Consider the following 23062-nt stretch of genomic DNA (forward strand, 5'->3'; position numbering starts at 1 on the left):
AGGAGTCAAGTGGAGTTAGCAAAGAGGCATCTCATATGTAAACGCCTCAGGGAAGGAGAATGGTGCTTCTTAAGTGTCCAGTGCTTTCTGAACTGAGAGTAGCCAAGTCTAGCAAAATTTCCTTGACTTGTGTGAGTTTATGTAATATGAGAATTATAGTAGCACTTGAAACCCATCCCAGTCAGGTGGCTCTGTGCTGGACACTGAAACACACTTGTTATCTGCCCTTGATTTTTCACCTATTACCAAAGACATTGAAGTGGCTGGAACCGTGAATGGGACCAATGCTGCACTAACCCGAACAAGTTCATCCATTGCCTGGGCTAGCTTGCCTTTGGTTAGTTAGATGAGTAGTGATAGTGCCAGCTTGCTTCTATACAAATCTGTGTGAAAAGTGGCTTGTAGTTACTGGAATAACTTTTATTACACATTGTCCTCTGGAGAAAATTCATATATGTTGTTCATATCTCCCACAAGGAAGAAAAACAGATACCAGCTTCTTACCCAAGTAACATTTGATGCCTCAATGTAGTTTATTTTCAACTGTTTATTTTCAACTTCCTATCTGAACACCACATTCAGAAGTTTCAACAAGTATCTGTTTCACAGGAGTGACTATGAAGAAATGCCACTTCAGAACGGCCAAGCTATTAGAGCCAAGTATAAAGAGGAATCAGACAGTGATTGATTGACTGATTTTGATGCAGACAGACTTGTTCAGCTGGAATTAAGCCAATTTTGAAGTTTTCCTAGATGGACATCTTCCTTGGCTTCCTTACAGTCTGCTGTCATTTTAACACCAACTCCCGGGAAGGACATCCTGCTTCTGTTTCTGTTTACAGAGTTAAAACTGAGAAAACGAATGCTTGAAATGGTTGGGGTGAAAACTTAAGAAACCAAAATTTTTACATGTCTTATAAAATGCTTGATAGCAGGATGTCTGTGAACTAAAATCTTTAAGTCTATTTCCATTTCAAAGTCTCACGAATTATATACTGAGTTGCAAATTGCTTCCTTGCTGCTTGGTTTTGGTGGGTTTTGTTTGTTTGTTTTTTGTTTTGGTTTTTTTTTTTTAGGATAATGTACAGCAAGCTGCCATTCATCTGTTATATTTGCATTAGCTGCTGTGTATATTGTCCACTGCTGTATGAATTTCCTCATTTCCCTTTCAATTTTCTACCTTAGTCTTTTGAGCTGGAGGCAGGGAATGAACTAGTCTTTTTTTTTTTTAATTAATACAAGAAAACACAAGCTTTCTTTTCTTCCTTTGAATAAGTGATACAGACTTAAGACCATTTTTTATTAAGTTTACTGGATTTGTAGGCGCAAGCTAGTCAAGTTCTTGTGAACCAAAATAGTCTCAGTGGTGCAAAATTATTTGTATAATGTATGTTTCTTGACATCCTTTACTGCCACAACAGAAGTGTCTGTATTGGTTTTTTTTAGAACAGCCCTTTCAAATTGAAATATTTCAGCAACAGCAAATCTCAGAAGGAAGCCTGTACTTTTCTTCTTGTTTTTTTTGTATGCTGGAGGAGACTGTTGCACTTACAGAGAATACAGTATGAAAGTTTCATAGGTAATTGCAATTTCAAATTTCCAAACATTTCACTTTTAGAGATTTTTTTTCCTACATCAGAATTTTTCCTTAAGTTGTATTAGGGAATAGTTAATCTACATCCTAGGAACAACTGTGGTTGCTCATGTATTGAATGGGCCTGAGAGTGAGCTTGTGAGCATGTTCTGTGCATAGTTCAGCTGCTTTGTCATACCACAGTCACCACCTGTACTGAGGGGAATTTTTTTAGCACATTTTGTGATTATCTGTATTCCAGTCTGTGCTGGAACAAAGTTATATGGGAATTAAGTATTCCATGTACAATGCTGCTGCTCTATTTAGAAGTTGGTTTTCTCCTACACTACTGTTCAGTTCTTTATTTAAGTGGGTGCTGTTTGTTTTTTATAACTGCTTTTGTTCTCAGATACTTGGCCTGTCTAAAAGTATCTCTTTTTCTTATGGATTTGTAACTGAGATTTACTCCTGTAAAATTTTTCTGCCCTGCTGCTGCAGAAGGCTCTCAAAAGCACTGTTCATGTATTAGAATATGGTGCTGGGTTGCACTAGGAAATTGTGCTCATCGCTGAAGTATTTAAAGCAGAATAGTGCAATGAAGTCCTGCTAGACTTGCTGAATCATACTGGGGAGAAAATAGATATGTTCTGCTTTGGTGCAACAACTGCTCTAGACCATTCCCATTGCAATAACCTTTTGGTTTGAGATCATGAAGGGGAGACTTCACAGGGCAGCAGTTCACTTAGGGGGGACCAAAGGAACTGCTTCATGTGGTTGCATGTTCAGATTAAATCAGTGCTCTGCTAAAGACGTGTACTGAAATGTGTGTGTGTGTGAGAGAGAAAGAAAACTTTCTACAATTACGGAGAGCTATGAAATTTTTGAGAGTATCTGAAATTTAAAACTTTCTGTGCCAGGGATCGTTTATTTGTTAGAAGCCAAAGCACTGCTGTATGGCAAAAGCAAGGAAACTACTGGGGGAGAAGGTTTTTCCCTTTAATTTCTTAATTGGTGTTACTTCAGAAGAACATATAGGAAAACATTCAAGAAGTATTTCAAGTTATGGGTGGTTTTCTTTCCAGTGAACTATTGTAAGCTCTTCTTCCAGCACTTCCTTTTAGACTTTTTTTAAAAGGTATGGGAGATGCTCTGTATCCTAAAATTGGAGAGCCCATTCTCATTTTTACTCTTCCGAGGCCTACAGCTATTTGAATTTGCAGAGTCAGGTTTGGGAGCCAACTTGGATTGTTTGCATACCCCAAATCCTTTTGAGTTCCATTAGAGTAACAGTGGGTACAGAAAGGTAGGTCTTCAAAACCTGATATTTACATGATACTTATATATTCAGATATTTTTTCTCTGATACTGTTTAATTCACTCTGTTTAATTACTGTTAAATTGTTCTGAAGAGAGAAAATTTGACCCATGTGCAAAGTGCACTAATGTTTCTTATGCAGTCTGAACTGGTTGTTACAGTTAACTCTGAAATAGTGTCATGCTTTGGGATTTCATTAACTAAAGAATGTATTTATAATATACGTTTGAGATTTTTTTTTTCTAAGTTGTTCTCAGCCCATTTCTCTTGCTGTTTTGTTTGCATTAACTTTACTACATCACTACATTCAAAGTGGCAATAGAAAAGTGAAGAATGGGAAATTGTGCTTAAAGCAAGTTTCGCACTATGAAAATAGTGAGAAAATAGTTTCTGTGTTAATTTTTAGAGACTCTATTTAAGCAATGTTTGCCATGCCAATTAGCTTTATATTTTGAGAGTGCTAGTGTTATGGTAAGCTTGGTTGAAGCACTGTTGCATCAAATTCAATTTACAGTAAGATGACAAAAGCAGTGAAGCAGATAAAGAACTAGTTTTGGTAGCAAGAAATCTCAGTTTGACTCCTTGTATTTCCATGATTGGAAAGCAGAGACGGTATTTGAAGAATGCTACAATATGGATTGAAAACAGCTTGGAAATAGGTGGTATAAATTCACCTCTGAGTATTGTAACCTAAGAGTGAAACAGAAGAAATCTGGGTAAGAAACTAGCCAGGCTTTCCTTTCACTACTGCTAAAGTAATTATCTCCATCACGAGTGGAACTGTATAACACAAAAGTATACAAAAAGACCCACAGCATCCAGTGATCCTGCTCTAAAGAGAGGCTATTTATTAAATAACTGCAAGACTTTCACCTACACAATGATCACAAGGGACTTTTTAGAATCAATCAAGTGTGAGTCATTCATAGCAACTATTTTCTGTAGTACTTGCTTTAAAAATACAGTTGATGTTGGAATTGGAATTGGTTGGAAACTTTCCTACGAGTGGCAAAGAAGAGGAAGCCTAAGGCTTAACACCAGTGAGACACAGCTAGTGCATTGAACCTCTGATACCAATACTGGGGAGAATGGTTCCAGCTAGGAAAGACTTTGATCTGTTGTTTCTGAGCCAAATGACAACTTTTTATCCATAGTTTCCCTACCTATTTCCTTTTGCTTATGCCAGTAATAACCTTTGCATTACTGTAGAACTTTTTTTAGAAGTTTGTAAATATGTAAAATGAAAATATGGAAAAATTGTGTACCAAAATGGTATAAAAATGTGTAAGATAAATGCTCTGTTTAATGAGAAGCTGTAATTAAATGCTGCTTTGAGAAAGTGTGCATGAGGACATGTTAAATATTCTGTGTATCCAGAAGTTGTACTGGTAACAGCAAATATCCATTTATGTTGTAAAACTTCATGCTAATATGGAAAATGAAGGAAAACTGAATATTTTACTTCAAGTTTCTTGGAAGAATTCATGTGCATAATCATTGTTAAATATGTTCATAATAAAGTTTTATACCTTTATATTGTATTTTGGTTTTATTTTTCTTCTAGTGAATTTTACTTCTCATGAACTGTACCATTTTCATGACTTACAGATATTTTCAGTTTACAGGCATTTTCTTACACATATTTAAATTTGGTTAATTGCCTAAGGATGGGATCCAAGAGGATGTGTCAGCACGGATGTTTTCTGTTGTTTGTTGGGGTTTTTTCATATTTTACCCTGCCTGCTCTTGAAGGTGGAAGGACAGGTTGCTAATTTCCCTAAATACCTTAGCCAGGTTTACAAAGGGGACGTGACATTTTCAAATGGCTTCACAGTGGCTTTGCAAAGCCTGCTGAGGTCACGCTGGCAGCGAGAATCCCCCTAGTGAGTATTGGTGCCAGAGATAAAAAAAAGGTTGGGAGATGGTGAAGATGCTGATGTCATTCTTCAACTTCTTACAGCTCTGTATCTTCCCAGAGGATGCTCATAGCTGATAGACTGCAAGTGATCAGCACACCACTCTCTGTTTGGGGTGGTGCCGTTCTTTAAATGAATAAAACAGCCACAAACTTCCCTGCACAAACGGATATGCAACCTAGTCCTGCTTTAGTATCAGCTATGGTAGTTCTCATTTACTAGCAGCAGTTAATCCTGAAGCCATTTCCTTTAGGTTTTAGTTAACACAGTGGTGGAAGACAGGATAAAGCCTTCCCAAATCTTCGTTCGCGAAGCCCAGCCATGATGATGGAAGACAGGTCATACTCATTTGTGGCAGTGACAGTAAAGGGCTGCCCCCTTCCTCCTCCTCCCCTCCAGATCAGGGCTGCCATGTCCCCGATTTCTATAAGTGTAAGAATATGAAGAGCCACAGCAGTAAGAGAGAGACAGGAACCAGAGAGAGACTTTATAAGTACCTTCCTGAACACTCCAGTCCACAGTAAGTAATGATTTTTCTTAAGGCCAATTAATTACCTAGAGCAAGGACTCTGCAAGCTCATTACGTGAATGCTTTACTTTGGCACGGAGATAAGCTGGCCAGCAGTCTCTGAAAAAAGTGATTGAAACTAAAGTGTTTGAAGATATTTAAAATTTAAAAATCAGTTACTGTAGAACACTGAAACTAATATACATTGGGTATACAATTTTACAGAAAAGCCCTATTTTAATTCATGGGAGGGGGACAACACCACCCAAAAAACTCACAACCTCTACACCCCTTTCTGTAGTCCTAAAACTGTTATAATGGAAGTATTGGTTATTGCTCACATATAAAACTATCTATAAAACTGTCTACCTTTCTGTAGCACAACTTCTATTTTAATACAACAGTGTTTGCCTCCCATACAACCTTTACACTGACAGCCATCTCAAATGGGTTTTTTCTGCAGCTCAGCACATGCATGAACCAACAAAAAGCAAAAAAATCAAGGGATTTCTTATTAACATGAACAAAGGACAAATGTTTGAATGGCTTCACCAAGAAGCAAATATTGACACTGAGTTCTGTTTCTAGTCAAACCCATGCTAAGTGCTCTCTGCTATGGAAATGTAGGTGCATACTCCTCAGGTTGAGGTATATATATTCTGTATAGCCCTACAGCACTCACTAGGACATACGTGAGAATAATGATATCATGAAGGAGATGTGTTTACAGGGATGTTTTGAAACTGATATGTTATATCCTCCACTGTAATTTGAATTTTCAGTATTACATCTTTCCAGATCATTGAAACACACTGTTGGATCAGCTGTCATCTCACTCTAAACCACTTTAGGTGAGAGCCAGAGTCTGAAAACATCAGAAAGGGCTTCCTAAGCAGAAGCAAATCCAGGTGGCTCAAACTGACTGTAGCCCAAGAATACTCTCCCACACGTGCTTTGTAATTCTTTCACCTTCACTAGCAGTGAGCTACTGCTTACAGAAGCAGCATAGCAGTTCACAGAGGCTTCCTGAAATTCATAGCATGCTCCCATTTCTTTAATTGGCTGACAAAACCTTATCCAAGCTTGAAAACTTGTTTTACTTGTTATTCCTCTGCAACTTTACTCCAGAAGGCAGGAGACTTATTCACATGTTATTTAGTCAACTTGCCTCAGGGCAGTTTCTTCCCCTTTCAGAAAATATCATGTTTCACTAAATACCAGAACTCAGTCACACTCACTCTCAGCAAAATCAACATGGATGGTAGCAAGTAAGTTCAAGACCTACTTGACACATATAACTGGCTGCAGAAGTGAACCACTTCTAGAATGTGAAAAATTTCTTATCTGTCTTTGTTCAGTGAAGATAGTTATTTCTGTTATCGTTCCATGCCCTAAACACCATACAGTCAGATTAAATAGGTCCCAAAAATGCAGTCAAGTTACTTTCTGATACTCTAATTTTGCTGCAACTTTGTAGTGACTTTGCAAATTTATGAAAGTGCTTTGTATTCTGATATGTACCTCAACTACCTTGAAGAGAATTAAAAGAACTGGAACTTTTTTTCAATAACAAAGTTTAAATGAGTCACACCAATGGTTATGAATTTCAATAATTTAATGCTAACCAAGAGTACAAAGTGTGAAAATGAGTGTCTCATTTATATTGGTCTTAAAAAAGAAATCCAGAGAAAGTGTTTACACTGCAGCAGATTTCAGTATTAGCACCTTGAAGAGAAGTTTTGAAGTGATAAGAAAGTATAGAAACACTGGTAGGATACTAGGTACAAACATAAACCATGTAACAGCATGTTCTCATATTTCTACGTTCGAAGAAAAGTTACTTTAAAAATACATAAAAACAAGTTGTTCAGGTATTCACAGTTTGAGTGGAGGTGGAATCAAGTGCTGGAATAGAAAAGAGAAGGATGAACGATTTCAAGGCAATTATATTGCAAGTCCAAAGGCACTGACAATACAGTACATGGTCTTATTCTCCCATCTCACAGTGCAGGTTCCTACAAATACAAAAAAGAGTTTTAGAAACAGAAGAAAGTTACAGTGATTAAATGCATGCCCCTATATGCATCTTTATAACTGTTTACTTTAAGAATCTTTAAAATGAAGGTTTTGCAACAGCTAAGCGTTTTTAGAGATTCTATTCATATATAGCCCAATTAGCATCACAGCCAAATGGAAAAAATACCAAAAAGCATGCTATTCCTCCAAAGCTACAGCACTTAGAAAAAAAGAAAAGTATGCTGCCTAGTCTTAAAGAGACTGGCATTAAAGCTGCAAGTTGAAAAATCCAACAGTCACGCTCCTTACCATCGCTGGAGTTGTCCCAGAAGCAAGAGCTTGCTGTATGTAGCCCAGCACCATTCTTTTGCATAATCACACAGGTCACTGTTAGACAGTAGAGAAGCTTTTATTAATTTATCACTAATATTAATTAACATTCAGCTACCTTTTGCTCAGCAAAGCATACACATACACACACACACATATGCATGCTTAGGAGCAGTGTACAGACATGGTTCTTGCCAAAGATCTTCTCCCACCCAATAGTGCACTTGACTGCACCAGCTTTCACAGAAAAGAGAAAGTTGAGCTCACCGATGTACTTGAAGGGCTTTCCCAGCTTTGTGAGTTGGCTCAGTGTCTGTTCCACCACACCTGTTGTCCACTGGTTCACCTTGCTGTGCTGGTAGGCGTTGCCACCTATCGCACCCTCTATGGCCTGTTGGGGACACACACATAAAGAAGCTGCACCGGGTTCATCTACAAGGCACCCACTAACCCATTCCAACATGGACCCCACACCCACAGAAAAATCCTAAATACTGCTGGTCCACACTGGCTGTTGGAACTGTTTTTAATTATTATAAACTTGCAGGTCAGAGTCTGAGCCAGGAATCTGAGCCAGGCATCATAGATTCCATCCTCTGTCATTTTGTGACATTCAGACTATTTGTAATTTCTATCATAATGTCCTGCAGCCGGTTACGAAAAGGGTCTGAAGGCATTTAAACAGTCCTGAAGAGAATGAAAAAATGCACATGACAATGGCTCATTCACACATATTCTTCTATGGAAATGAAATTCAGATTTTTCAGCAGAATCATTTTTGGGAAACAAACCCCAAATTAAAACAAAAGACCCATGTAGTTGCTGGTTACTAACAGAGCAGAAGCCTTCAGCCAAATAATCCATTTTACTTATGAGGATAGTTTCCCCTTTAAGATAGAAATAAAAGTATGTTAAAGCTACATGTTTTTCATTGACACATTTTTCATCACAGAAATTGTTTTAAAAATAACCACAATTATTTCAAATTCAAAAGAGACAGGAGCATGTATTAAAGCATATGTATTCAATTTACAGAGCCTGACCAAAAGAGGTATTTTGCAACAAGAAAAAGATTGCACTAGTTTACAAGAGAAATTCCAAATCCCTCTGGAAATTTTCTAGACAGAATATTCATGTTTCTTAGCAACAAGAATAGTTCAGTCATTCCAAAGATGATCTCACTTTGGAGAAAAGTATCTTGAAAGAACACAGTAACATGCATATGCAGACAGTCAATAAAAAACTCCTGTATTTTACTGAAACATAAAATCTATTTCTATAGGGCTTAACATAAAATATCCCCCTAGAAATTCTAATAGGGATGCGCTTCAACCAGAGAGGTATGTATGAAATTATTTTAATTATCTTTTGGATTTGTGATACATATCACAGCTAAGGCTGGGTATCATTTCTCCTTAAAGTCTCTACATTGATTATATCAAGTTACCTACATTTTGAGAGCAACCTATCTAGAAATCTATTACATATCCATTATCAGATTTTACTGAATATCTTTTAGCACACAGCATAAAACATACTATAGTTTCACACCAACTAAACAAAAATGTTAATTTACCTCTTTAATGATGCTACTGACTTCATCGACAACAAAGGAAGCCTACAAAAAAGTAGAATTTTAAATAATCAGTTGACACATTCTTCTGTTTAGAGAGCTCGAGATCTGTTAAGAACATGCACTAGAAGTTTAATTTATGCTTGTCAGATTTCTGCTAAGTCAGCAGATACCAAGTCTTCCTTTATTTGCTCATATGTACTCTGGCTCCTTTAATCCAGTCAAGTGAACATTCTTAGCAAAGTAATGAAAAGTAAGAGATGAACTAATATTGGTTGGCCTTTTAAGTCAAGAAAGTTTTCAAATTTTAACTTGGAAGCATTTTAAAATCACATGTATAGCACTTCTGTACATATATATTCTCCTTTCACAATAAGCATCCATGTCTGCACAGCAGGGTGGGCTCGCAGAGAAAACCTCAGTGTGCAGACACAGCCTGCAGTTAAATGAAACCTACATCTCCAGGGCACCCGTGCGACAAAACATCAAGGAAAAACTGTCATAACAATCTCAGCCAGGGATAAGAACAAAACTGCCCCTTGGAAACCAAGGGGGAAATGTAGCTCGCTGGACCTCCAGCCTTCTCTCAGGCTCTGGGGAGAAGATCAAGCACATGGAATCAGGAGAGAGAAGGCCCCAACATTTTATTAATCTTAAATCTACTACCCATTTACATGTATAGTTAGTAGGTTTTCTTGGTTTAGTCCCTCATCTCTTTTTGCCCCCCATGTTAGGAGGCTTGAACAACCCAACATCACTGCTGGAGCAGCTACTCACAGGGCCAGGGAGCACTAATGGGGAACCCCACGTGGTGTGTAGCTGAGACACACACCACACTGTCACTGCTGGGGGGACCTCACAGCCACACCTCACAAACCAGGGCCAAAGAAGTGCACATAAAAGCACACTAATTAATTTCAGAAGACTGATTAAGGATGTAAAAATGAACCTAATCAAGCACATGTTGACGAGGTTTTCACTGGGAGGTCAGTCAGCTTCTCCAGCTGACAAATATGAACAACAGCAAAACTCACATATGCAAGCAGGATGCAATTACACCTGCACAGGAGAATTTCAACATTACTTTCATAAATCTTTGATCAGAAGGTGAACAGCCTAGCTGGCTTCAATGACATGTGACACTCAGAAAGATGTGAGCCGCTGATCATTCTCCATGACAAAAGAAACAGCATATCCCGGGAGACATGCAGGCAATTCCTTTTCTAGAACTCTTCGGAGGCACCAGCTTGCTTGCACACTTCAACATTTTAAAAAGCTTTTGTGTGCTGTGGCAAATTTTTTTATTTTATCTTTATTTTGGCTTTTATTTTCAGCTTCTTGACTTTGATTTAATTTTAATATGCCTCGTTTATTTTCCTGGTACTAAATTTTACAGGTGCACTAGTGTATTTAACCAAGTAAGAGCTACAATTATTAAAACACTCTGTCCCAAAGAGCATAAGTTAAGAATATGCATGCCAGACACGCTGGCAGACATGAAGCCTGCTGTCAGGCAAAATGATAAACCATATACGTTTTTTTTCTTCACAAAGTCTAGAACTCTGTTCAGACATGCTATTGAGCACAAACACAGTTCACCAAAGTAAAATGACTTAAATTCAACCCAAGTTCTTGAAGGTATTTCAATATCTAATTTGGACTGAAACAATAAAGAGATTTGAGAATATGCTTCTAGAGCTGCTGTTACTTTTCAATCTTCCTTTTCTGAGATGACAAAAGAGAACAAATTTCTGCTATACAGCTTTGCGATTTATGTGCTATAACTGAGTTGCCAAATAACGTAACACTAGCAGTTCACCTTTTAATAAGACGGCATAAACACTATTTTGTATTAAAAAATTTGTAAGCTTTACAATTTCCCTGCAGTACCTCTATGGCACAAAGAAAGCAGACACGATATTTCAAATGCCTTGTTTAAAAGGGGCACTTCCGAGGCAACAAATACAAACTGCAAAGCAGTACTGTCCTTTAGTAATTATTGAAAACGTTTTCGAAAACATCTGTAAGAATGATTTTCGAGTAGGTTAATGTATGTATGTTCTTTATGTCTAAGACTGGCCCAGCCTGGCAACCAGGAGAAGGCTTTTAGAGCAGCACAAGCCTGACACACCTTCGCTCCTCTCGCTGCTTCCCCATTGTCTAACACAGCCACAATGTAAGTAACAGTGTCACAGCTCAGAAAAACTGTCTTCCTGAAAGAGCAGTACTGTCTGGGTGCTCAATTAGACCCCTGATTTATCCCACTTCGAATCCTGCTAATGGACGCCTCATCGGTGCGTTTCTAACACGCACACCATGGGCTTGAACCCCTCTTTCCGCACAGAAACAGCTTGCTCGAGCGTCCCTACACCTACACCGCACCGGCAACCCTGCCACCACGGCACACCGCCTCATCCCGCTGGGGAAGCCAGAAAGCCAGGACTCCCCTACCGCGTTCCCTCCGAGCCCCCGCAGCGGCAGCTCTGCGAAGGCGGCGGACGCCGCCCGGGGACAGGAGCCCAGCCCACACCCGGACAATGGGCCGGCTCCCGAGGGGGCGGCAGAACAAAGGCCGGGCCCGTCTCCCGCCGCTGCCCGGGACACGCGGCTCCATCCCGGGGAAAGGTGGCAGGGATCGGGGCGATGGCGGTGGAGGACACTGAGGGGTGGGATCCAGGACGGGCAGGCACCGCCTGAGACCCTCCACCGGCCCTGAAAGAAGGCGCCAGGCGGGAGGCTGTCCTCCTTCTGCCCCCCCATCCCGTTACCTCCTCTCCCGACTGGAACTCGTCCATGTTCCCGGTGGAGCCGCTCGCGTCGCCACCGACGCACACGCCGTCACCCGCCGCTCGTACTGCGCCTGCGCGCCGAGCGCCCGACAGGGCTCGGGCTCCTACCCAGCGCCCTCCAAGATGGCGCGGTTGCCATAGCAACTGCGCCCGGGAGCCGGGCGGGGAGATGGCGCTCGGCGCTGCCGTGGGTCCGCTGTGGCGCTGTCAAACATCCCAAAGCTTGGGGCTGAGAGACAGGGAGGTCGCTTGCCACGGCTGTGCTTTTCATACGGATAGCTTGCCGTTTGTGTTCAGTGATGCAAGAGGTCCCTCCCTGGAATGTCCTTTCCTCCTTTCCTCTTTCCCTGGGAGAGGAGATGGGTCTGCACCTTGTTTCTGGAAACAGACCTTCAAAACAAGGCCTTCATTTCAGAAAATGAATTCATGTATGCCAAGGAACTGCAAAAAAAATGCCCAAACATACAGGAAAAACTCTCCCTGTCATTATCTCAACTCATGAGCCTTTAATTATATTTTCTCTCCCCTGCCCAGATGAGGAGGAGAGTAACAGAGCAGCTTTGGTGGACACTATGTCCAGCCAAGGTCAACCCACCACAGAAGAATATCTGATTTCTTACAATTCTAAGCAGATCACATTTTTTTTCACAGACAGAGTAAGAATCAGGACAATGAAATTAAAGGGCACACTTGTCACAGTTTATGGATTCCATGTGTGTGCAGTGTTTACAGATTGTCCAAATTACTGATGCTACCAGCCTCTTAGAGCTGCTCTAAGCAGTGGAAGATACTGTTCAGGTTCAGAATGGCCTGGATGAACTGCAGAAATGGTCTGGATGAAGGAAGAAATAACTTACTGGGTGTGAGTGCAAAGGGCTATAGTGAGGCAGGAATAACCAGCTCTACAATTACAGACAGGGCAGGGTCAGCTCACTCAGTATATGTTCATAGACAATAGAGTAGGGGGTTGTTTAGGTACAATTTATCTAAATTTGTCATAAGGTCCTGTGGAAAAAAAAAAAAGATGCCATCCTGGGACATCTAAACAGACACATAGCCTGCAGGATGTGGGAAGCAGCATTCCTGTTGCCCTCTCTATAGTAAGGCTGCAGAAGGAATACTGTGTCCAGTTTTGGGCATTGTATCAAGAAGGCTGTTGGAGCTACAGCCCCGTTGATGGGGCCTCAGCTGCCCTAATCAGTTTTGACCTTGTCTCCAACCCTGTGTCAGGCCCTGCCTCCTGTTCCTCCTGAAGAAGGAGACCCTGACCAGTCACCCCACTTTGGGGCTCTGTGGGCACCCTGCAGGCAGCACCAGCTCTGCCCATCTTGCAGGGATACTCTGGGACTGTGGCTGGCTACTGAGCACGCTCTCAGCCTCACTCCAAGCCTTGTACTGGAAGCAGAGACAGAAAGGCGAGGGCTATGGAAAGACTGAATAAGTGGTACTTGTTTGAACAAAAGCACAAAAGGCTATAATTTGGTTACACTCTTAGCATGTATAAAATACTGTGACAGTTTTCCACATCCAGGGATGTGGAGAAGGAAAAATACAGTGAGTTACATGTGTGGCAATTAAGGCTTTGTTGAAACATTAGGAGAAAGCTGGTGGTAGGGATAAATGTTCCTCAGCCTGGATTTGGCATGCTACTATTATGTTGCTGTGGGTAGCTAGAATCCTCAGGTTGGTTCTGGTCTTTCATTCAGTTAAACTTTTTACTGAAGTTAAGGCCCAAATTAACCAAATATGATGCATATATGCATAGTTCTGTGCCCCACTAACAGTTGCTTTCCTTCCATGATACAGCTGAAGAAGGTGATTAAACTTGACAAACACAGGTGGGAATGTTTGAACCTATTTAGCTTCATGAGATTATAAAAATGCAGGCTCTTAAACTTTGCCATGTGAGTAGAATTGCTGTGCTTTGTTTAATTTTAACTAGAAATAAGGAATCTTAAAATACCTGAAACACTAAGAGTGTTCTGTGTTGTACATACAGTTTGTTAGAGCCAAGAACAAGAAAGCAGATTGTCCTGTAAGAATAGCCTCTTTTATTTGCCAGACTTTGAAATAATTGGGATGTAATTTTGAACTTCATTACCCATACTTAGTTCTGTAATACACTGAATTGGGATATCCAATCCAAATAATATTTTAACTTTCATTTGTTACCTGAGATCAGACTTTCAGCTGTGAGGTAAAATAACTTTCTTCTTTTTGCAGGTGTATGAAAATAAATTGTTTTGAATTTTTATCTATTCTAATTGCTTTTTTATGGAGACCTAAACAGAAAACTACTTTTGTTTCCCGGAAAGAACTGCTTATGATACAAAGTTACAAGTTTTCTGTGCAAGTCCTGGAGCCATTGAGGTTAGAAGCGTTTTCACATCTATAGTATCAGAAAAAGAAACTATGTAGAACTCAAAGCCACTTCTCTTCCTGTCTATGGCTTGAAGACTGAACACATTTTATCAGTCAGCTTTTATAGTCTCATGTGCTGAGTTTCTTTTTAATGTTAGAAAAATTAATAGCTTCTCCTTGCTTGTTGCTGGTAACAAAACCAGAGACTTGACAAAAGCTTTTGTAACATTAGAGCTCTTTGTTGAGTGCATTTGCTTTTAGCTGTTTTGGGGATGCTTCTCTGAACATACATCAGTAATATCAGTGCCCAAAGGAAGGAAAGGGAGTGGAGAACAGCCACCAGTTTTCTTTAAGAAAAGATAATTAAACAATAAGAGTGCTATTCATCTTTTAAAAGCAGTTTACTTCCATGTGTCTTTCTTTGGGGGCTGCTGAAAAGGTAAGCACATCGTTTTAATCTATTCTGTATGGTATTGCACAGAGGGATGCATTTTTACCTACTTGCGTGATGTTTTTCAAACTGCAAAGGTGTAACGGAAAAGCCACAACTGGAACTTAATTGTTTGTGTTGGGTTTTGTTGTTTATTTTTATTTTCACTTTTAAGTTCTGGGGTGGGATGTTATCACAGATATAGTTTTGGTAAGGCATTATCAAAGGACTTATAAGTAATTTGCATGTGCACATGCAGGGAGGTGAAAATTAAACTGTTGCAGCCAGGTAGTACAGAATAACATCTGCAGTTTTCTTAACTAAAAATAAATTTATGAGATTGGCCTCAGATGAATAGAAAATAGCCAAAAATTACAGTGGCTTTTGTGATAGTTTTTACCCTGAACCTTCTTAACCTGTGTCCTAGCTACTGATGTATTACATCTATTTTCTGGGTTAATGGATGAAGTAATCCAATTACCTCAAGTCAATGAAGACTGTCACTTTAGAAGATTAGTTTATTTATACTTATTTAATTGTCATTATTTTGCTAATGCTTAAGGATCTGAAAGGAGATCAATAATACACTACATGTAAAATTGCTTTGAGGAAAAGCTTGCTAAGTCAGGCATTTCTGAGTTTAAAAACTTAAAAAATAAGTTACCTTTTGCAAACTTAATCTTGTGTTAGATAGACCTCTTGATCGATCTTCAGTTATGTAACTATATACTATTTTAGGCTGATATAAAAGAAAAAGAGCATATTTTTTTGAGACTGCACTCAGTGCATTCATGTCTCCTTCTCCTAAGGCATAGCCATGTTGGTTATTCTTTCTCCCTTATATTGGCTTTGAGACTTCATATGATATTTTCCAAAAGCTACTGGTCCATCTATAATTTAAAATAAAATGTAAAAATAATAAACATGTAATTAACATATTCCCTTCACGTATTATTTTAATGTGAACTTCGTGCTGAAAAGGAAGAATTGTCATGGTATTTACTAAAGAGGTTGTTGCTATTTTTGGTTTTATGTAGAAGATGTTCAGCTTTGAGGTTAGCTGACCACGTAAAACAACTAGCTAACTGGATTCAACGAGTAAACAAGAAAGAAGGGCATCTGTGAAGGTTTATAATGTTTTTTTCTTCCTGTCAAAGAGGGCCATTACTGAAGGCACTTCTTTATTACTGCCAAAAACCTAATCTAATGCAGACAGCTTTGGTGTAAGAGAAAAGCTCTTCTTTTGCAGTGGTAGAGAGCTTTACAGTCCAATTTGAACACTTCCGTGGAATGATTACAAGTTCAAGCCTGTTGTGGGGCCAAGAATTATCTCCCATTTCAGGGGTTATAATGCTTTTATAATACTTCATTTATTCTGAGAGCTACCTCATCATAAAGCCAGATTTTAAGTTACCTTTGGATGTGCAAGAAAAATTGTCAGAACACAATGATTGCCAGAGCTGAAATCTTCATGAAGATTAAAAAGCCAACAACTGTAGAAGTGTGCAGGTGCAATATTGCTAGAGCTGCTGGCTGCATGATGAATTTTAAGCTTTTTCTGCAGTGTGTGCTGACCTTGCCCAGCGGTGAGAGAGCCATGGTGGCTTTTTCCCTCTCTGCACAGGGCAAATGCTTTAGGATGGAGGGCCCTGGCACTTTGCTCTGCAGTAAATTTGTTCCATTGTTTAGTACCAGAAGATGATTCTAGTCTTTCCATCCTGCTCCCTGTTGGCATTAGATTCAGTGCTTGTGATTTATCACTATGAATAGGGTATGGAGTGTAACATATTAAATCAGCTGGTTTTGATGTTTGCAGTATCAACAAGAGGCTGAGATTGAATGCACTTCTGGAAAATCCTGCCCTGGCTAAGGCAGAAACTGTGTCTCCCAGGGGGAATAACTTTGAGCAAGACAAATTAGAAATAAGGGGAGGGTCTAAGCTCTTCCTTCCATCACAGTGTTAAAATCTGTGCAAGTTTGAATGGCTGAAACTAATAGTTGGTTTTTTTGTTTTGTGCATCTCTAAATAAAATTCTGTGTGTCCTCTGAAACTCATTTCTCAAAACAGTCTTGATATATGGAAAACTTTGTGCCTGAAAGCAGTTGAAGGATGTAGGGGCCTTTGAAAGTGACGTACATTGTGTTAAAAAATTGCTCAAGCTTTCTATGTTTCAAATGAGTAATTTCCTGTGAAATTGCAGTTGGTAAGGAAATAAAATATGATTATGCCTATCTCTGTCTCTTTTGTTTGCACAGGAAACCAATATCTTTTTTTTTTTTTTTCCCCCCCCTTTAACACTGCTTCTGTGAAATGCTTTCTCCTTTTGGTGTCTGAAGGGTTTTACAAAAAAAGAAAAAACACAACATACAGGAATGGAATGCTTGCTGTTTATAAATACATATTATCACCTTCTGCTTTTTTTGGTGGGAAATTAGGTAACTATAAATTAAGTATTTGGAGCAAGCTGCATGTGAAATAATTACCTGCACTGACAAAAATACATTGTCACTATATATATATGAAGTTTTAGTGGGTGAAGGTTTGTTTGTTTAGGTTTTCAGTTGTTTCTTTTTTTAAATTAAACTCAGTATTTTAAAATAATGCAATCAACATTGTGTCAGTAGTACAGATGGTTGTTCAGATTCTCAGCTGAAGTCCATCATTGAAACATCAGTAACTGCCTTGGGAAAGCTTTACCTTTCTGACCTAGCATCTAGACCCTTTTCCTAGAGCCTGTGTGTATTTGCTCCAGATTAAGTTTGAAATGCTTAACCAGTTTTCATGTACACATCTTTAACATTTCGTGTACCATAAGTAGAATTTTCTTACATTTCTTGTAATAGGCACTAGATACCAGACAGTAGTATTGAAAATGAATGTGGTGTGCAAGCTGGTTTGAATTGAATAACCATTCTCTCTCTTGGCTTTGCCGTGAAGTATATTAAAATTGTTTTATATTTTGATGGAGGTTCTGCAAAAATGAGGATCACAGAATACATTCAAACTACAGTTGGGATTCTGTTTTAATTTTACACTTCTCATATGCTCGTACATAAACTTCTTCAGTTTGGGGCCAAAATTGTTAGTGCACTGAGATGAAAATAATAACTTTTTACTATTTCAGTATATTAACAAAGAGAATAGCATTATTTGGTATTAAACTGTTTATCTAGACTTAAAAGACATAGGTAATTGATAAAAATGACTCTTAGAGATGTCTTTCCTCTTAGTTTTGTGATGTTTTGTCTTTTCAATAAAATGAGATTAGAAAGGGGCATTTTTTTCCTCAAAATTTTTGTCACAAGGACTATGACTTTTCCAGTCACGGGACCTGCAGGCCTGTGGTCAGAACTAACTTAAACTTTTTTATTGGTTATTTTATTTTAACTGTACAAAAAATGCAAAGATATGTGCCTGAGTGTTAATGGACATTATGGTGAGACTCTTTGAAGAACAAGACTGTCTTAAAACCTCTGCTGTATCTGAATTAGTGTATGAAAGTTTTGAGTGTAGCAAAATGTGTTCTTCACATATTATTTTAAATGTCTTGGAAAGACGAGATAATAACATGTATTCATTTTTTTCCTAGGTCCAGAAATCCCGTATCCCATATTTCTTGACATATTGTCCCTCCATCTGGAGGCAGTTATAGCCCTGTCTGGGACATTGCTGCAAGCTCTTATCTCTTTTGGAACTACTTTCAGTGGAAAAAAAAATAAAAAAAGAAAAGAACAGGAAGTTTAAGGACATGAAAAAGTCAAGATTGCTGTGATCTTGATAACTGTTCATATTCCCTGGTTTGCAGAGACATCTAAGTGATGGTTTGTGTGAAGACAGACGCAGTCATTTTTCTCTTCAAGGGCATGACACAGTGAAACACATCACCAACTGAGTAAGAGCACAGGCACTTAGTTGACACCCAGACCATTGTTCTGGATATACTAGAACCCATAGGATAGGAGTCTACAGAACAAGTGAAATTTGGAGAAAATGGCCTGTGAATTTAATTTGAACTTCCTTAAGGAATTGGAGCGAGAGGCTGTTTTGGAAGTCTTGTACCGTGATGAGATGGTGAGAAAAACAGAAGAGGAAAGAATAAGGTATGTGCTCCTCCCCTAGTCCTGTATTCTGTTCCTTTTTTTTTTCTGAAGTACTAATATTCTACTTTGTCCTTCCAAATGTACTCCTTTTTATAACTTCTTGTTACCTAATGTTTTTTCATTCTTTGGGAAAACCAAGGATTATCCAGAGCCTCTTGAGTTTACCATTCCATTGACTCTACATTAAAGATGAGCAAATACTGTTCTGTGAATAATGTACTGGATTAATTTTACTTTCAACCTTCATAGAAAGTTCAGTTGCTGCCTGTACTTTTTCTATGAAGGCCTTATGGCATTCTTGTCACGTTCCTATGTATGCATATATAGTCCTAGTAACATAGAACATGTTCAGATCTTTGGCTGGATTATTTAACTTACGTTGTGCCAATACTGGAGATAAGAATTATTGGATACCTGCTCATTGTGCTAAATCCATCACTGTCCCTTCTCACACACAACAGGTGGCAAGCACACAATGCTGTTTCAGAAGTTGTTACTAGTGTCAATAGGTGCCATTTGTTAGGAAAAGGATTTTATTAAATAACTTCACATTGTGCAAGTATCTCAGTTGGAGAGGATAAAGGATATTTCTCCAGCACTTTTTTTGCTTTATATCATGGCTAGGACAAGGATTTCCTTGAAGCTTGTACCCTTCTTTGTGACATTTCATCCCCATGTAAACAAGGTATTTGTGTGGATAAGATATAAATTTTTAGTGTCTTAAATGTGGAAACAAACTTTGTTTACAGTGAACAGTTATGTAAGTATTACTGGACATAATAAATGAAAACAATTAAGTGAAAAGTAAGTAAAGGGTTATATAGAAAATCTGAACTGATCAGAAAATCCCTTTCAATTGTTGATGGTGTTAGTAACAGATAAAAATATAGATCTTGATTATTCGTACATGTAACGGAAGCAAAGTTAATGAAAAGGAGAGGTTTTGATCTTTTGGACCAGTGTAGTTTTTTATTTAGCTTTCAGATGATGCATTTGTTATGAGTATTTTTACTTGATAGAAGATCTGATTCTTGAATAAATATGATAGAAAAAAACCCCATCAAATGAAAGGGAGCACCATTTATTCTCAGTTTTTGTAGATCAATGTGTAATCACCTGCATACATGATTTCAATGCCCTGCTTTGAGAATACCTAACGTGATCAGAACCCCATTTATACTAAATTATTTCTCTGTTAGTATGCACAATTCTGGTCACATACAGTCACACTGCAAAAATGCTGTGTGTGGATGCCTTCAGACAGTACTCAACTGGGGTCACACTTGAGGGCCTATCTCCCACTAGTAGTGGTATTGCACAACCAGGGTATTAGCTCACTTTCATGAGGACTTTGGTCTATTTAATTTTTTAAATTTTTCTTTTTTCTTTCTTTTTACCTGGGGGGGTTAGGAAACTGAAACTGCATCTACAGCAGCTTCGGTGGAAAGGGGCAAAAAATGTAAGCCATGAATATCAGGAGAGATCTTGTGCTCGCTGTCAGAAATCTCTCGGGTTGTTGATGAACAGAGGGGCAGTATGCAATGGCTGCAGTCATCGAGTATGCTCTGAATGCCGTGTCTGCCTGAATCCCTGCCTTTGGAAATGCACCATTTGTTACGCTCATGGGTAAGAAACTTTACTGGTTTGGATAAGTGCTGTTTTACACTGGTCATCCAATGGATGCCCACTGGTTCTGTGCATCTGTTGCTTAAACAATTAGTGGAACAAAGCCTCTGGTGTAATGAAAATGTTGGCTGGAGTCCTGGTAGCAATGAAATCGGTGGGAACTTTGTGCTATACTTCACATAGTCAGGATTTCCTTTCCTGTGTTTAGCAAAATGGATCTTCAAGGTAAGCCAGAGGTAGTGGGGCAAAGATGATAGCAGCAAAGCATAGCAACAGTCTAAACCATAGAGAGAACTCCTTCCCCTGACTCAATATTGAACCAGTGCATCCTAACAAGCTGCTGAAGGTGCTGTGCTTTGTAGTATAGCCAATTTCTTGACAATTTCCTAATCATTATTTTCTGCCTTTTACTACAGGAGTGAGGAACTTGGATTGATAAATACTAAGTAGTCATGTTTTATAAAAGTTTAAAAAGCAAAAAACACTATTAGGATTTTCTGTTACTACATCATCTTAGTTTTGTTTTGCAGGACACAGAAAACAATCTTTCTTTTATTATATTGGTACAATTTTTATATCAAGATATTCCTTCATAGTCCATTCTATTTCTTAGAATCTTTCTAAACCAAATAGTTTAGAATATTTCCACATTTGATGAAAAATAATATGTAGGCAAAGAATGATAGTTTTGGAAATTAGTCAAAAGCTGTGCTGGATGATATATATTCCTGTACAAAGGGTGAGGATTTGGATGAAAATTTACTTTATGCCAACACAAGATTAATCCACCACCTCACTCTGTCTGAAGGTGGAAAAATGAGATTAGAATAGTGGGAAATATAAGGCAAGGTACTGGTCTTAAACTAAACAAGTTTGTACTAGTTTGAAGTAATTTTCTACAGTTTGGAAGAGAGTTATAGTTTATAAAAAGATAGCTCAGCGCTCCCTGATAGCTGCCCCAAGTTCTGCTTGGAACCATGTCCTCTACCATTGACGTTCCCTGCTTCTCAGAGTAGGCTGCAGCTGTAAGCAGTCAGGATGCCAGGCAGCACAAGTGCCTGGGCTGTGTTGCAAGTTGATTGTATAGACTGGAATGGAGCTGGGACTCCTGGCTTCAGAGCAATGCCTAGAGCATTATGTATCACTTTCCACGGGCAGTCCTACATTGCAGAAAGGAAAACAAACAGAAGAACCTCAAAACTAAAACAACTCCCTCCCAGGGATTCCTCCCCTCTGTTTTTTTCAGACACACAACAAAACTGGTCAATGGATTGAGCAGTCAAGAAATCTTAGTTTTATGGTAGGATTGAAAAAGGTTTTTGTATTGTTAAATAGTTACCAAACATTTGAAGAAAGGCACCTGGGAACATGATGATTCAAACATCTTTTCATTGTTTTTCAGAGATGTTAAAGTAAAGGCTGGTGAATGGTTCTTTGAGGAACGAGCAAAGAAATATCCAGGTGAAGGTAATCACTGGAATAGACCATAAGCTGCTGTGTAATATGTAATCATCATCTAAGTGAAACGCAGAATGTAGTCTACCACTGTATTTTTCTTCCATTTGATGAGAGATGTGTCAAAAATTGCCATTCAGTGCATCTGTCTGTGCACTAAATAAAACATGAACACAAACCAGCAGGATGCATTTTAAAGTATAACTTATTTTGTTTGAGTAATAAGAAAATTGCTGGCCATATCACTTCTAAGACTTCTAAGAAATACAATGACATAAAATAAATATAGAAATGTTAAAGTATAAATTCAGGAAGGAAATGATCTTGCATCCATCATTTGTCAAAGTTAAAACTTCAGTTGTTTTCACTGAGAAAGTTCTAAAGCTGATGGAATGGAAGAAAGAAAAACATATATAGCTATAAATCAACAGAGAGCTAAACACTTACTGTTTTGTTACTTTCAGGCAGCTGTGCCATTGCCTTGTGTTCAGTCTTTTCAGTGCCATCAAAAGTACAAAGCCTTAAAAGAAATTATAGAGGATGTGGATGGATCGCTCCGTGGGGAATGTGTTTTGCCAGCCAAGGGGGTATTAGTTTTTGTTTCACCTACAATAACTGGTGAAGTAGAGAGGATTTCTTTCCTCTTTCCCTTGAAGTGCCAGTTCAGATAGGCAGCTGTTTTATTTTGTGCCTGAACATAGTCAAATGATAGAGTTTCACTTCCAGTATCTGCATTACATCTAGATTTAAGAGTAGTTGGAGAAAAGGAAGGAACTGGGCTTTAAACAGGTCTTGGGAAACTTGAATAGGAAGATTTTTACAAGTGTAAGAACGTAATCAGTCAAATTTTGGGTAGTAGGTGTTCATGAAAGACAGCAAGTAGCATATTAAGAAACTAAACTACAGCTCCTGCTAATAAAATTATTTTCAAATTTGAAAGATTTTGCTGTAGTCCATTCTAGGTCAGACAATTTCTGATTTTAATGTATTAGTTGACTGATCTTTAAAACCACAATTTTATCCAATTACCGTTATTAATAATTTCCCCTCGATCTTTTCAGTGAGTCTA

At 38.6% G+C, this 23062-nt stretch overlaps 3 protein-coding genes across 11 annotated transcripts in view; 2 read left to right on the top strand and 1 right to left on the bottom strand.

The window, feature by feature from the left end:
- Positions 1 to 4429, top strand: part of TMEM181 (transmembrane protein 181) — a 35748-nt gene extending 31319 nt beyond the window's left edge. For all 3 annotated transcript variants that reach the window (XM_032683437.1, XM_032683439.1, XM_032683440.1), the window contains one exon: positions 610 to 4429. In XM_032683437.1, the coding sequence (XP_032539328.1) occupies positions 610 to 688 (79 nt within the window). In that variant the 3' untranslated portion in view covers positions 689 to 4429. The remainder of the gene's footprint in view (positions 1 to 609) is intronic.
- A 2480-nt stretch (positions 4430 to 6909) lies between these two features.
- On the bottom strand, positions 6910 to 12127 carry DYNLT1 (dynein light chain Tctex-type 1). The gene is made up of 5 exons (XM_032682461.1): positions 12000 to 12127; positions 9235 to 9276; positions 7926 to 8049; positions 7638 to 7715; positions 6910 to 7327 (listed from the first exon to the last, which is right to left on the bottom strand). The coding sequence occupies exons 1-5, from the start codon at positions 12024 to 12026 to the stop codon at positions 7257 to 7259; spliced, it is 342 nt and encodes a 113-aa protein (XP_032538352.1). The 5' UTR covers positions 12027 to 12127; the 3' UTR covers positions 6910 to 7256.
- The window catches only part of SYTL3 (synaptotagmin like 3), a 33438-nt gene continuing 22493 nt past the window's right edge, over positions 12118 to 23062 (top strand). Inside the window, exons 1-6 of one of the 7 annotated variants that reach the window (XM_032682457.1) lie at positions 12120 to 12882; positions 13827 to 13858; positions 14643 to 14820; positions 18618 to 18912; positions 20323 to 20538; positions 21941 to 22005. In XM_032682457.1, coding sequence (XP_032538348.1) covers positions 18803 to 18912; positions 20323 to 20538; positions 21941 to 22005 — 391 coding nt within the window. In that variant the 5' untranslated portion in view covers positions 12120 to 12882; positions 13827 to 13858; positions 14643 to 14820; positions 18618 to 18802. Of the gene's footprint in view, positions 14391 to 14642; positions 14821 to 18617; positions 18913 to 20322; positions 20539 to 21940; positions 22006 to 23062 lie in introns of all 7 variants that reach the window. The other 6 variants (XM_032682455.1, XM_032682458.1, XM_032682454.1 and 3 more) reach the window with 6 other exon arrangements.

This window comes from Chiroxiphia lanceolata, chromosome 3 (assembly GCF_009829145.1).
Source record: "Chiroxiphia lanceolata isolate bChiLan1 chromosome 3, bChiLan1.pri, whole genome shotgun sequence".
Classification (NCBI taxonomy): domain Eukaryota; kingdom Metazoa; phylum Chordata; class Aves; order Passeriformes; family Pipridae; genus Chiroxiphia; species Chiroxiphia lanceolata.